The sequence below is a fragment of the Pristiophorus japonicus genome, chromosome 17 (assembly GCF_044704955.1).
Source record: "Pristiophorus japonicus isolate sPriJap1 chromosome 17, sPriJap1.hap1, whole genome shotgun sequence".
NCBI classification, from domain to species: Eukaryota; Metazoa; Chordata; class Chondrichthyes; family Pristiophoridae; genus Pristiophorus; species Pristiophorus japonicus.
This window is the reverse complement of record NC_091993.1, coordinates 30,805,092-30,819,953: the sequence shown is the minus strand read 5'-3', so window position 1 is coordinate 30,819,953 and position 14,862 is coordinate 30,805,092. Positions and strand designations below refer to the sequence as shown.

At 50.4% G+C, this 14,862-nt stretch overlaps 1 protein-coding gene across 4 annotated transcripts in view; it reads left to right on the top strand.

Annotated features, from left to right (window-relative positions):
* Positions 1–14,862, top strand: part of morf4l1 (mortality factor 4 like 1) — a 61,493-nt gene that overhangs the window by 23,752 nt on the left and 22,879 nt on the right. For all 4 annotated transcript variants that reach the window (XM_070858558.1, XM_070858559.1, XM_070858557.1 and 1 more), the window contains 2 exons: positions 5,285–5,371; positions 8,992–9,072. In XM_070858558.1, coding sequence (XP_070714659.1) covers positions 5,285–5,371; positions 8,992–9,072 — 168 coding nt within the window. The remainder of the gene's footprint in view (positions 1–5,284; positions 5,372–8,991; positions 9,073–14,862) is intronic.

Below are 14,862 nucleotides of genomic sequence, written 5' to 3'. Positions count from 1 at the left end.
TTGAGTGCAATGTACCCGTTAATTTTTTTTGGGTGCCCTTTAAATTTCCGTGCATGCACGGTTTTTCCTGTTGTAAAGCTGGCAAGTGGTCTGTGCAGGACCTCCAGACAGGAACGTCGGTCATGTGTGATATCCCCATGGTCAAATAGCCTGCCAATACACACACTATCTAGCTCGAGGTATGGCCACATGGCTAAGAAGATCGCTGGTGCCTGTGACGCCAAGTGCTGGCGCCTTTGTGAAGGAGGGAACAAGATTTGCTTGGGTTGGAGCTGAATTAACATGAGAGATAAGCTTGTGGAAAACTCTGGGTTAATGACAATCAACTGATGTTAATTCAGGTCTTGTACTGTTCGGCTCTAAGTCATTTTCTATCATATATCTTAAGTTAATGTTGATCTGAATATTTAAAGCTATTTTGTATGTATATTTAAGGAGGAAGGACAGCCCTGTGGGACTGACTCCTCTCTAATGCAGTGTCAGATTACTGCTAATTTTGATAAATGATTCAGACTGTGCTGCTTTTCATTACTGCAGAGTTCTTATCTGAATTTGCCATCAAATTGAAATGTTTTATTCACTACTACAATTAATTCTGGGAGAAAGCTTTGGAGTATCTTTATGTAAACTGGTTTTAACCACCACCTAAAGTCAGTGCTGCTGCTAGCTTGTATTTGTATAGCACCTTTCATTTTTTAAATTCATTTCGGGATGTGGGCATCGCTGGCGAGGCCGGCATTTATTGCCCGTCCCTAATCACCCCGTGAGAAGGTGGTGGTGAGCCGCCGTCTTGAACCGCTGCAGTCCGTGTGGCGAAGGTGCTCTCTCAGTACTGTAAAGGAGGGAGTTCCAGGATTTTGACCCAACGACTATGAAGGAACGGCCGATATATTTCCAAGTCAGGATGGTGTGTGACATGGAGGTGGTGGTGTTCCCATGCGCCTGCTGCCCTTGTCCTTCTAGGTGGGAGAGGTCACGGGTTTGGGAGGTGCTGCCGAAGAAGCCTTGGCGAGTTGCTGCAATGCATCTTGTAGATGGTGCACACTGCAGCCACGGTGCGCCGGTGGTGGAGGGAGTGAATGTTGAAGGTGGTGGATGGGGTGCCGATCAAGCGGGCTGCTTTGTCCTGGATGGTGTGCTTCTTCAGTGTTGCTGGAGCTGCACTCGCTCAGCCAAGTGGAGGGTAATGTAGTGAAACATTCTACGTCCTTTCACAAGTTGAGTGGGAAGGGATAACCATACAGTACAGAAGGAGGCCATTCAGCCTGTCGTGCTTGTGCCGGCTCTTTAAAAAAAGCAATCGATTGGTCCCATTCCCTCCCCCTGCTCTTTCCCCATACCCCTGAAAATTTTCCCCCTTCAAGTATTTATTCAATTTCCCTTTTGAAAGTTGCTGTTGAATCTGCTTCCACCGCCCTTTCAGGCAGCGCGTTCCAGATCATCATAACTCGCATCGTTTAAGAAAAAAGAATGTCCTCCTGTCTGCTCTGGTTGTTCTTGCAATTACCTTTTTAAAAAGAGGAGAAAGTGACACTTGCGTGACAAACTGCATGGTAATAGAGACGAGTTTGGAGGTTTGTATTTTGAAAATGGAGAGAGATGTAGAGCAAGAAAGGAAATAACTTCCATTCAAGTAGCCCCTTGCGCATCTTCAGAATGTCCCAAAGCGCTCCTCAGTCAATGAATTACTGTTTAGAGTTGTACCGTTTTGTTGGCAAGCCTTGCGCACCGCTAGTTTCCACAAACAGCAAATGTTAAATGAGCGTTTGTTTTTTGAGGAATGAATGTTGGCCAGGATCTAGAACAACTCCCTCCTTCTCGAATGGTGCCATGGGATCCTTTGTGTCACGGGCAGGCAGGACCTGGGTTTAACATCTCATCTGAAAGACAGCAGTTCTGGCCATGCAGCAGCACTTCAGAACTGCACTGAAACGTCAGTCTGGATTATGCACTCCAATCCTGGAGTGGGCTTGAACCCATGACTCCACTGAGAGTGCTGCCAAGCTGACGTTAGATGTAAAGTTTAAATCCAAGTTGGCACTTGACTGGGACAGGGGTTTGGGGAAGAAAATTCCAAAAACTCAAAAGCCACCAATTTAATCAATTGCGATTTTAACCTAAAATTGCAATTCCAGCACAAACTGGCGGGCTTCACAGCTCTGCAGTTCAGTCCAAGTAGCCAAGAATTCACATTTTATTACGACTCCACGGTTGTAATTTCAGCAAAATGTTAGTGGGAATGTGATTTTCTTTCACACTATAGCCCTGATTCTGTTCGCCAGGCAGTCTCTGTGCTGGGAGTAGTTGGCTGTCCACAATAAACTCAGGTTACTTGTCCCGATTTTGCAGGGTCGTCTTTTATTTGCATAATCTCCCAGCGCAGCTTTGGCCTTGCGTGGCAGCTCATCTGACAGGGCAGCGGGCACAATCTGCTCAGTAGCTCCGATTTAAAGGGACATGCACACTTGCATGGCTGCATATGCAGGTAAATATTGTCTTGTAGAATTTTACAGACAGAGGCCTTGTGTCTGCATTGACTCTCTGAACGGACTAAATACTTATCCCCATTTCCCTGCCTTTCTCCCCATGCACTCAATTTTTCTTTTTCAAATATTTGTATACTTCCCTTATGCATTCTGCTTCCACCCATTTTCTGGTAGGGCATTCCACGTCCTAACAATCCTCTAATGATTTTTTAAATGATGAAAATCATAGAATGATACAGTACAGAAGGAGGCCATTCGGCCCATCGTGCCTGTGCCGACTCTTTGAAAGAGCGATCCAATTAGTCCCACTCCCCATAGCCCAGCAAATTTTTGCATTTCTGGTAGTTATCCAATTCTCTTTTGAAAGTTATTATTGAATCTGCTCCCATCGTCCTTTCAGGCAGTGCCTCCAGATTGCAGCAACTCGCTGCGTAATTTTCCTTTTCCTCATGTTGCCTCTGGTTCTTTTGCCAATTACCTTAAATCTATGTCCCCTGGTAACTGACCAACCGCCCGGCCACCAGAAACAGTTTCTCCTTATTTACTCTTTATCAGAACCATTCATGATTTTGAACATCTCTGTCAAACTGTAAACCATCTCTGCTCGAAGGAGTTTCTCCAAACCCCTCCCTTCTGAACTTTAGATTATCTTAAATATATGCTCTCCAGACACAGACTCAGTGACCCCCCGCGCCCCCCCACCCCTGTGGCAATATTTCTCTACTTTCTTTGTTAAATCCCTTCCTAACTTTTGAACACCTGTCAGATCTCTTCTGGATCATTTGGGCCATCGTGCCTGTTGCTCGTTCTCTCCCTATCTCTGCTCTGGGGAAAAGGTAGCACTGCCCTAGTCTCAGCTGGCGTATTTTGTGGGGGCACGGGGCAGTGTGGGGGTGGGTTCAGGGTGATGTGCATTGGGAGCCGGGGTGGTGAGCAAACAGCATTGTGAAAGTGGGCTGGGCGTGGGATATAAAGCCCTGCTTGGGGTCAGTCAGAACTAGGGTTAACCTGGGCAAGCAGCTGGAGGGTTGCTGGTTGCTGCACCAGAGGCAGGGGTGTAGCTGCAAAGAGCTGAACAGAGCGGCTTCACTTCCTGACGTTAAGCTGCGGGAAACTTTGACACATCCAGCATTGGACGTGTCAAACAAGTGCTGCATCAGCTGCTCTGCAGTCAGGCACATTAGAGAGGTACAGTTAGGTATCAACAGCGTATATACCTGCAGATGGTATCGCCAATTGACTAGATAATGAATAGAAAGGGATCAGGGATGGGGTCCTGAGGCAGACTAAAAGTGACTGGGTGAGGGGGGATATACTGTGGGACACAGGATGAATGTTGGGTGGAGCAGCTCAGATGGATGCCTGGGGGGAGCCATTGACGTGTTGCGGGAGGCTTGATGAAAAATACGCAGGTGCGAGTCTGTGTCAGTAGCCGGGATAATTGGAGCCAAGGACTAGCATTGGATGGGGTGGAAGATTGACTGAACACAGTGCGATGGGATGAGGGGTATGACAGAGGATGAGATAGCAGAGCAAAGTGAGAGAGAGGCAGAGGAACTGGAATCTGTAGCAAAAGTCAGTGCACGAGTGGCCCAGTAATTGCATATGAACATTCCTCAAAGTTAGAATATTCCTGATTGCTGATCAGAGCTTGGATTCTGCCTCATTCAGGTTCAGAAAGTTAGGAAATGGCTGTGTTTGGGCAGCGCTCAGCTCATGCGTGGACTCAGCGCAGTGAGGCGCAAGGACTGCTGGAATAAACAGCATATAGACTGGAATATTCTACTGTTGGCTATTTCAGGCTGTCTGAGTATATCTACCCAGTATGTGGCTTCCTGTGTAAACCAGGGCTGTCTCGTTACTGAACTTTGCTGCTTCAAAAAAAAATCAAACAGTTCTTGTTATAGGTGTACTTGCGAGCCTTTGTATGCAGAGCACAAGCCATTGCTTTATGATATCTTGCGTTTGTCACCATCCACTATTTGGTTCTTTTGGTGAAGCAGTACTGTGGAAGCCACGGGGATCAGCTTTGTTGTTGTGAATCTGTACTTAAAATTCCACTCGTGCCCTTCTTGGACAGGGTCCTGACTGCCAGCAGCAAAATACCCGACTGCTCGGGCACGATTTAACTTCTATTGTGCGGCAGACTGGCTTCTGCCACAGGTGGAGTTGTTGAGTTCCTCCATAGCATGCGTTGGACGAAATGGGAGCAGGGCGCTCTTGTGCTTTTATACTGGAGGGGTTTCCCCCCCCCTCCTCCGTCTGCTCAAGGTAGCTCAGAGGATACTCATGTTTTACAAGCACAAGCGCGCATTATACCACATAACGCACATTATTCTGCTAAAGTAAGATAGCATGGAATCTTGCGCATCCCTTTTAAGACCACAAGGTATAAATTGCTGTACTTAGCTCGAGTCAATTAAAGATCAGGCTAGCTTGTTTTAATTATTTTTTAATTGTAATCCACAATAAATGTGTTCTCCCCTGTGCTATACGGTTGCAGAATCTTTGTAAAAATCTGTTCTAATTCTCTCTTCATCAGTAACCAGTCACTCTGATTTCTGTAAGCTGTCCGTAGATTCTATCTGTTCTTCTCTTTTAATTGCTTGAACTATTTTTTTAAGTTAGTATTTTTGTTTCTTCTTTTTCCCCCCCCCCCTCCCCAACCCCCTCAAAAGAAAATACTAGATCAAGCATTTGGATCTGTGCAATTTTCATTTCTCAGATTTTTAATTGTGAATATTTCTGATGCGTTGGTGATTTCGTCTTGTCTTATTACTTTCTCTCTCGGTTTCTAGTTGGGATGAATGGGTTCCGGAGAGCCGAGTGCTGAAGTATGTGGACACAAACCTGCAAAAGCAGAAGGAACTACAAAAGGCTAATCAGTGAGTATACGTGAGCAGGAACTGGACCGGTGACTGGGGAAATGGAACTGTTGGCCAGGTGACTTGAGATAAAACTAACTGCTTCGATGACCTGGTGGGTAAACAACAACGATGTGCATTTGTATAGCATCTTTAATGCAGTAAAACGTCCCAAGGTGTTTCCACAGGAGCTTTATCAAAGAAAATTTGACACCGAGCCACATATGGAGACATTGGGACAGGTGACCAAAGAGGTAGGTTTTAAGGAGGAGCACGAAACGGAGAGGTTAAGGGGAGAATTACAGAGCTTAAGACCTTGGCTGCTGAAGGCACGGCCACCAACGGTGGAGCGAAGAAAATCGGGGATGCGAAAACGGTCAGAATTGAAAGTCAGTGTCTTCAGAAGCGGCAAAGAGAAAATTTGGGAGAGGGAACTGTAGCAATACTTGTGCAAACCTATGTCACTTGTAATGAGTATAGTATTGGCTTCATTTCCATCAAGGTCTCTGTTTGTTACAGAAGCTTTCATGCTGCTGTCTTTGTGTCTGAATCATAGTCCAGGTTGTGATACTGAACTTTTAGAAGAGATAGGCAAAATGGAAAAGGAGGAGGGGGTAGCCCTGATAAAGGATGGGATAAAGACAGTAGCAAGAAAGGATCTTGGCTCCGAAAATCAAGAAGTAGAATCAGTTTGGGTGGAGCTAAAAAAACAAGGGGCAGTGAATATTGGTGGGAGTTGTTTATAGGCCCCCAAACAGTAGTTATAATATGGGGCAGAGTATAAATCAGGAAATTAGAGGTGCATGTAACAGCGGTAATACAGTAATAATGGGGGACTTTAATCTACATATAGACTGGGCAAACCAAAATTGCAGTAATAGTGTGGAGGAGGAATTCATGGAATGTATATGATAGTTTTCTAGATCAGTATGTTGAACAACCAACATATTTCTTATGTTCTTAAATGGAATATAATGTGGAGAAATGTGAAGTTATCCACTTTGGTAGAAAAATAGAAAAGCAGAGTATTTTTTAAAGGGTGAAAGATTGGGAAATGTTGGTGTTCAGAGGGACCTGGGTGTCCTTGTATACGAATCACTGAAAGTTAACATACAGCTACAGCAAGCAATTAAGAAAGCAAATGGTATGTTGGCCTTTATTACAAGAGGATTTGAGTATAAGAGTAAAGACATCTTACTGCAATTACACAGGGCCCTGGTGAGACTGCACCTGGAGCATTGTGTACAGTTTTGGTCTCCTTACCTAAGGAAGGATATACTTGCCATAGAGAGAGTACAACCAGACTGCTTCCTTGGGATGGGGGTATTGTCCTATGAGGAGAGATTGAGTAGACTGGGCCTATATTCCACTTTAGAAGAATGAGAGGTGATCTCATTGAAACATACAAAATTCTTACAGGGCTTGACAGGGTAGATGCAGGGAGGATGTTTCCCCCGGGCTGGGGAGTCTAGAACCAGGGGTCACAGTCTCAGAATAAGGTGTTGGCCATTTAGGACTGAGATGAGGAGAAATTTCTTCTGAGGGTCATGAATCTTTGGAATTCTCTACCCAGAGAGCTGTGGAGTCTGGGTCATTGAATATATTTAAGTTGGAGACAGACAGATTTTTGAAAGATAAGGAAGTCAAGGGTTATGGGGAGTGGGCAAGGAAGCGAAGTTGAGGCCAAGATCAGACCGGCCATGATCATCTTGAATGGCGGAGCAGGCTCGAGGGGCCAAATGGCCGAATCCTGCTCCTATTTCTTATATTCACAGCCCAGTTGAAATGCTGCACTGTTTGTAGGAAACACCAGTTTGCACACATCAAGACCTCACAAACAGCAATGAGATAAATGACCAGATAATCTGTTTGTGATGTTGGTTAAACATTGGCCAAGACACCGGGTGCCTTGCAATCTTTTACGTCCACCTGATAGGATAGACTGAGTCTGTTCAACATCTCATCCAAAAGGCGGCAGCTTGGACATTGCAGCACTCCCTCAGTACTGTGCTGGAAATGTCGGCCTAGATTATGTACTCAAAGCTCTTGGGGGAGAGGGGGGTGGCTTATACCTATGACTTACTGACAGATGAGTGTGCTATAAACTGAGCCAAGGCTGACATTATAGCACTGTGGGAGAACATTCCAAAAATCTTCCTTCTTGGAGAATTGTTTGAAGTGGTGATTCTTCATTTTACAAGGATGTATATCTTTTTCCAGGGAATTATTTTTTTCTTCCTTGGGAAACGGTGTTGGTCTGATCTTGTCATATATGGTATTCTGCTATTGGACATAATGTAACTAGAGCCTAGTATAGTAATTCTGGCTCAGTTTCTAATCTTGCATCATATTGAAAAACCTTACTGCCGCCCCACAGTGGCTTTAGGAATGCTCGAGCTTTTGAATTTGGCACCTGTCTTGTATGTTATTTGCAAGGTTAAGAATTCAAACCCTGTGGCAGGACTCTACATTCAATGGTGATGGAATTCTGTATTGTGCCTTCCCCAGCAAACGCTCCAGTCTGCTACACCCTGATCAGATGGAGTGTTCTGCTGGGACCTCCAAAGTTGCGATATGAAATTTCTCTTCTAACTAAAAACAGAATGCCTTGGTTTCCAGTGTAATTAATGACCGGCTAACAAAATCGTATTCTCAGGAACCATGTTCTTCAAAGCTGCGCGTTCTCACACTTTCATTAGCAAGTTGGTAATTGTGAGGCGGGGAGCGGGTGAGCTAGTCTCTCATTTTAATTTTATTAATAAAATAATTTTTAGACACTTGTTAAATAAGGAGTGAGCCAACTCCTGCCGTATGCTGGAGTTACCGTGACACTCTCCGGACAAAGTAAATTTCCCTCAGTCCATTAGTGCTGCTCTAGCTACAGGGATCAAGCTAGTGGTAGAAGCTTGCAGCTGCAGGCTTGACTGGTGATGCTCAAATAAGCAGTGTGTGACACACACACATGGCAAATTTTATATATAATACTAGTCGATGTTCCATGCTATTGTATGTGGGGAAGGAAGGGCAGGTGAAGTCTTCAGGTGAAGCAAGGCATGGGACAAATGGATCCGGGTGCATAGATCATTCAATCCCCATTCAGTCATACATTCTGTCGTTATTTTTATAATTCCATTATAAATTTCTATAAAGATCAAGAAAGATGTGCCTTTATATAGCGCCTCAGGGTGTCCCAAAGTGCTTTAGAGCCACTGATGTACCTTTTTGAAGTGTAGTCACTGTTGTAGGAAAACGTGGCAGCCAATTTGCGCACAGCAGTGTGATGATGACCAGATTTTTAGTGATGGTTGAGGGACAAATATTGGCCAGTACACCAGGGAGAACTCATCTGCTCTTCGAATAATGCCGTTGGATCTTTTATTTCCACCTGATGTCCCCCACCGACTGTGGGAAGGATGTAATTGTAGTGTGATAAGCTCGCAAAGATGGTTTGATTATAAAACTTACAGAACATAAGGATTTATAATGGAAAAGGTTGACTGAAATGGTAAGCGGTTGTAAGATTTTTAATGTAATATAAATGATTGAATCTTCGAATTGTTAATGCTACTGTTTGATTTGTGTTTCTTGCCTTTATTTTATTAGCAATGGTTTTATTTATTTATAATTTTCTATTCCCCTAGAGAGCAATGGGCAGAGGGCAAGATGAGGGGCGCTGCACCAGCCAAGAAGGCTTCCACCATGCAACAGAAGAATGTTGAAATGTAAGTAACTTGGGATGTTCTGCCCCTTTAATAGCTTTTCCAAACGAGTGTCTGATAAAGTAACAGTTTTAGGACAGCGCAATAAGCCTTTCCATTAAGTCAGATTTCTTGCTTTTTCCAAATTTCCAGCTCACACGATGCAAATAAATGAAAAAACAAACTGCTGGAAATACACAGCAGGGATTGTAAAGAGAGGTTAATGTTTTTGGGTGTGTGGTCTTTCGATAAAACTGCACAGTTTGGACTCCCCTAAGTTAAAGATAGTGATCATCTCCCCCACTGGTTTAGTTGGTCAGTTTTGGGCCAAGTGCGCTATGAAGCAATCCAGATCGGAAGATCCCAGCTCAATTCCCCAGTCTGCACTGAGCCCTGAAAGTAGCAGGCCAGGTGGATAAAGTGGTTAAGAAGGCATGCAGAATACTTGCCTTTATTAGCCGAGGCATAGAATATAAGAGCGGGGGGGTTATGCTTGAACTGTATAAAACACTGGTTCGGCCACAGCTGGATCACTGCGTGCAGTTCTGGTCACCGCATTACAGGAAAGACGTGATTGCACTGGAGAGTGTACAGAGATTTACGAGGATGTTGCCGGGAGTGGAGAATCTTAGCTATGAGGACAGATTGGATAGGCTGGGGTTGTTTTCCTTGGAACAGAGGAGGCTGAGGGAGGACGTCATTTGAGGTGTATAAAATTTTGAGGGGCCTAGATAGAGCGGATGGAAAGGGTTTATTTCCCTTAGCAGAGGGGTCAACAACCAGGGGGCATAAATTTAAAGAATTAGTCGAAGGTTTCGAGGGGATTTGAGGAGAATTTCTTCACGCAGAGGGCGGTGAGGGTCTGGAACTCACTGCCTGAAAGGGTGGTAGAGGCAGAAACCTTCACCACATTTAAAAAGTACTTGGATATGCACTTGAAGTGCTGTGACCTGCAGGACTACGGACCAAGAACTGGTAAGTGGGATTAGGCTGTGTAGCTCTTTGTCGGCCGGCATGGACACGACGGGCCGAAATGGCGGCCTCCTTTGATGTAAATTTCTAGCATTCTATGATTCTGATCTCAGGGCAGCCGCCGAGGTCCAACTAGCCTCCGCATTCCTGGAATAGGGAAAGAAAAACTTGCATTTATATAGCACCTTTCACGACCACCGGACGTCTCAAAGTGCTTTACAGCCAATGAAATACTTTTGGAGTGTAGTCACTGTTGTAATGTGGGAAACGCGGCAGCCAATTTGTGCACAGCAAGCTCCCACAAACAGCACTGTGATAATGACCAAATAATCTACTTTTGTTATGTTGACTGAGGGATAAATATTGGCCAGGACACCCGGGGATAACTCCCATGCTCTTCTTTGAAATAGTGCCATGGGATCTTTTTCTTCCACCGAAGAGGGCAAAAGGTGCCTTGGTTTAATGTCTCATCCGAAAGACGGCACCTCTGACTGCAGCACTCCCTCAGCACTGCATTGGAGTGTCAGCCTAGATTTATGTGCTCAAGTTCCTGAAGTGGGACTTGAATCTACAACCTTCTGACTCGGAGACAAGAGTGCTACCCACTGAGCCACAGCTCACACTGACACAGGGAGGGAACAGATTGCTCCCGATATCTGCTGGTGGCTGCCGTGACCTCTGTTAGTAAAATGCATGGGTGGTGCCCTTGACACTCCGTGCCGAGGCTCACGCAAGGATTCCCACAGTGGTACCGTACTAAAGGGCTTTCCCCCCCCCCCCCCAGTCAGTGAAACTGCACCGTGGGGAGAGTGTGCACGGTTAGGAGAGGTGAACATTAAATGCAAAAATAACTTGATTGACAGAAGACTGAGGAGTGATCTGATCGAGGTTTTGAAGATTATGAAAGGGTTTTATAGGGTAGACGTAGAGAAGATTTTTCCACTTGCGCGCGAGATCAGAACTAGGGGCCATAAATATCAGACAGTCACTAATAAATCCAATAAGGAATTCAGGAGAAACTTTTTTATCTGGTGAGAATGTGGAACTCTCTGCCACGGGGAGTGGTCGAGGCGAATAGTATCGATGCATTTAAGGGGAAGCTGGATAAACATGAGGGAGAAGGGAATAGAAGGATATGCTGATGGGGTGAGATGACGAGGGTGGGAGGGGGCTGGTGTGGAGCATAAACCCCGGCACGGACCCATGGGGCCGAATGGCCTGTTTCTGTGCTGTACATTCAATGGGTTCAGTTTTCCCCAAAGCTGTTTTTTGGCGTACTTGAAGAGTTACGCCCATTTTTGGGGGGCCCCAAGTGTGCCCCCCAAAAAATAATCTCCAAGTTTCCCCATTTGAATTCTTCATTTTGCCGCCGCCTCGCCTGTCGTTTAGTTTTGAGGGTGGAGCCTTGAACTGCGCCAAAAAGATCAGATTGCCACAGTAACCAGGGACACAATGAGGGCTGAGGCTGGGAAGTGAAACATACAGCCAGCTCGCGGCAACCTGCACAAGCACATTACACATTGCAGCAACTTACCGCCATTAAATTACTAAAGTGTAATGATAACAAAAATCTATCACTCTCTCCTTTCCCCCCCCCCCCCAGTGCCAGTCCCTGCTCTTATCCCTGGCTGAATGGCCTCCTGGTCTCGGCACCTATCCCTGGCTAAATGGCCTCCCGGTCCCTGCTGCTATCCCTGGCCCTTCGGCGGCCTCCCTCCTGGTCCCCGCTTCTAATTATGCCTGAAAGGCTTACCCTGCCCCCCCTCCCTCTCGCTCTCACACTCTCTCTGCTGCTGCTGTCCGGGCCCTGGGACTGCATCTGTTGCGCTGATTTGCTTACCTGCACCGATTTTCTTAACTCATCAGAAGATTTTTCCACAGAGGCCACATACACTGTCCTAAGAAGAATTGGAGTAAATCGGAGCTGGCCAAACTTGCTTAAATGACCAGAATTGGCGAGGATGGCAGGTTACGCCCCCTATGACTCCAAAAAAAAAAACAAACCTAAAAAAAATAGTAACTAGCTGTTACGCTGGCGCACATTGATTGGGGAAACTTGTATTTTTTAACTTAGACCCAAAAAAACGGCACAAATCACAGGAAAATTGAGCCCTATGTAACTCTGAGGACCTAGGATAGTATCTAATTTAAATTTATACTGAAGTACCTTGCTAAACGCATCAGTAAATCTAATGCAGGATAATTTCTTTTTCATTGATTGCTGCTCTTTTATTTCATGTGATTTATGAAAATGAATTGATTTACAAATAGCTATTTATTGCAGTGCTGTTGGGCCCAAGTTTCCACACGCGCCTAGAACGGCGCAGTCCCGACCTGGACGCCCGTTTTTCGCGCCACAAAGTGCGCCTAAAAAAACCCTCCGTATTCTCCACCTCCCTGCAGGTCCTCTGGCCCGCAGCGCAGCAGGAGCTGTAGGGGGGCGGAGCCAGGTCCCTGCGCTGAAAACAGTGCCGGGACCTCTGCACATGCGCGCTACAGTGGGCACACAAGTGCAGTAGCTCCAGGCGCCCGAAACTGTGTGGGAGGGGCCCGAAGCACGCAGCCCCTAGCCCTGGCCGAATGGCCTCACTGGGGCTGCGTGAATAAGGCTCCTCCCACGGCCAGCTCCTGCTTTCTCCCGACTCGACTCTCTCTCCCCCTCCCCACCCCCCCCCCCTCCCCGGACCGGACCCGACATCCGCTTCCCCCCGGACCCGACCCGACTGCCGCTCCCGCCTGACTGGACCCGACCCGGCTCCCGCTCCCCCCCGACTGGACCCGACCCGACTGCCGCTCCCGCTTCCCCCCGACTGGACCCGACCCGACTGCCGCTCCCGCTCCCTACCGACTGGACCCGACTCCCGCTCCCCCCCCGACTGGACCCGACCCGACTGCCGCTCCCACTCCCCCACCGACTGGACCCGACCCGACCCGACTGCCGCTCCCGCCTGACTGGACCCGACCCGGCTCCCGCTCCCCCCCGACTGGACCCGACCCGACTGCCGCTCCCGCTCCCCCCCGACTGGACCCGACCCGACCCGACCCGACTGCCGCTCCCGCTCCCCCCCCGACTGGACCCGACCCGACCCGACTGCCGCTCCCGCTCCCCCCCCCGACTGGACCCGACCCGACCCGACTGCCGCTCCCGCTCCCGCTCCCCCCCGACTGGACCCGACCCGACCCGACCCGACTGCCGCTCCCGCTCCCCCCCCGACTGGACCCGACCCGACCCGACTGCCGCTCCCGCTCCCGCTTCCCCCCGACTGGACCCGACCCGACTGCCGCTCCCGCTCCCTACCGACTGGACCCGACTCCCGCTCCCCCCCGACTGGACCCGACCCGACTGCCGCTCCCGCTCCCTACCGACTGGACCCGACTCCCGCTCCCCCCCGACTGGACCCGACCCGACTGCCGCTCCCGCTCCCGCTCCCGCTTGCCCCCAACTGGACCCGACCCGACTGCCGCTGCCGCTCCCGCTCCCGCTTCCCCCCGACTGGACCTGACCCGACTGCTGCTCCCGCTCCCGCTTCCCCCCCGACTGGACCCGACCCGACTGCCGCTCCCGCTCCCGCTTCCCCCCGACTGGACCCGACCCGACCCGACTGCTGCTCCCGCTCCCGCTTCCCCCCCGACTGGACCTGACCCCCACTCCCGCTCCCGCTTCCCCCCGACTGGACCCGACCCGACTGCCGCTCCCGCTCCCTACCGACTGGACCCGACTCCCGCTCCCCCCCCGACTGGACCCGACCCGACTGCCGCTCCCACTCCCCCACCGACTGGACCCGACCCGACCCGACTGCCGCTCCCGCCTGACTGGACCCGACCCGGCTCCCGCTCCCCCCCGACTGGACCCGACCCGACTGCCGCTCCCGCTCCCCCCCGACTGGACCCGACCCGACCCGACTGCCGCTCCCGCTCCCCCCCCGACTGGACCCGACCCGACCCGACTGCCGCTCCCGCTCCCCCCCCGACTGGACCCGACCCGACCCGACTGCCGCTCCCGCTCCCCCCCCGACTGGACCCGACCCGACCCGACTGCCGCTCCCGCTCCCCCCCCCGACTGGACCCGACCCGACCCGACTGCCGCTCCCGCTCCCGCTCCCCCCCGACTGGACCCGACCCGACCCGACCCGACTGCCGCTCCCGCTCCCCCCCCGACTGGACCCGACCCGACCCGACTGCCGCTCCCGCTCCCGCTCCCCCCGACTGGACCCGACCCGACTGCCGCTCCCGCTCCCTACCGACTGGACCCGACTCCCGCTCCCCCCGACTGGACCCGACCCCGACTGCCGCTCCCGCTCCCCCCCCGACTGGACCCGACCCGACCCGACTGCCGCTCCCGCTCCCGCTTCCCCCCGACTGGACCCGACCCGACTGCCGCTCCCGCTCCCTACCGACTGGACCCGACTCCCGCTCCCCCCCGACTGGACCCGACCCGACTGCCGCTCCCGCTCCCCCCCGACTGGACCCGACCCGACCCGACTGCCGCTCCCACTCCCCCCCCCGACTGGACCCGACCCGACCCGACTGCCGCTCCCTCCCGCTCCCGCTTGCCCCCAACTGGACCCGACCCGACTGCCGCTGCCGCTCCCGCTCCCGCTTCCCCCCGACTGGACCTGACCCGACTGCTGCTCCCGCTCCCGCTTCCCCCCGACTGGACCCGACCCGACTGCCGCTCCCGCTCCCGCTTCCCCCCGACTGGACCCGACCCGACCCGACTGCTGCTCCCGCTCCCGCTTCCCCCCCGACTGGACCTGACCCCCACTCCCGCTCCCGCTTGCCCCCAACTGGACCCGACCCGACTGCCACTCCCGCTCCCGCTCCCCCCCGACTGGACCCGAC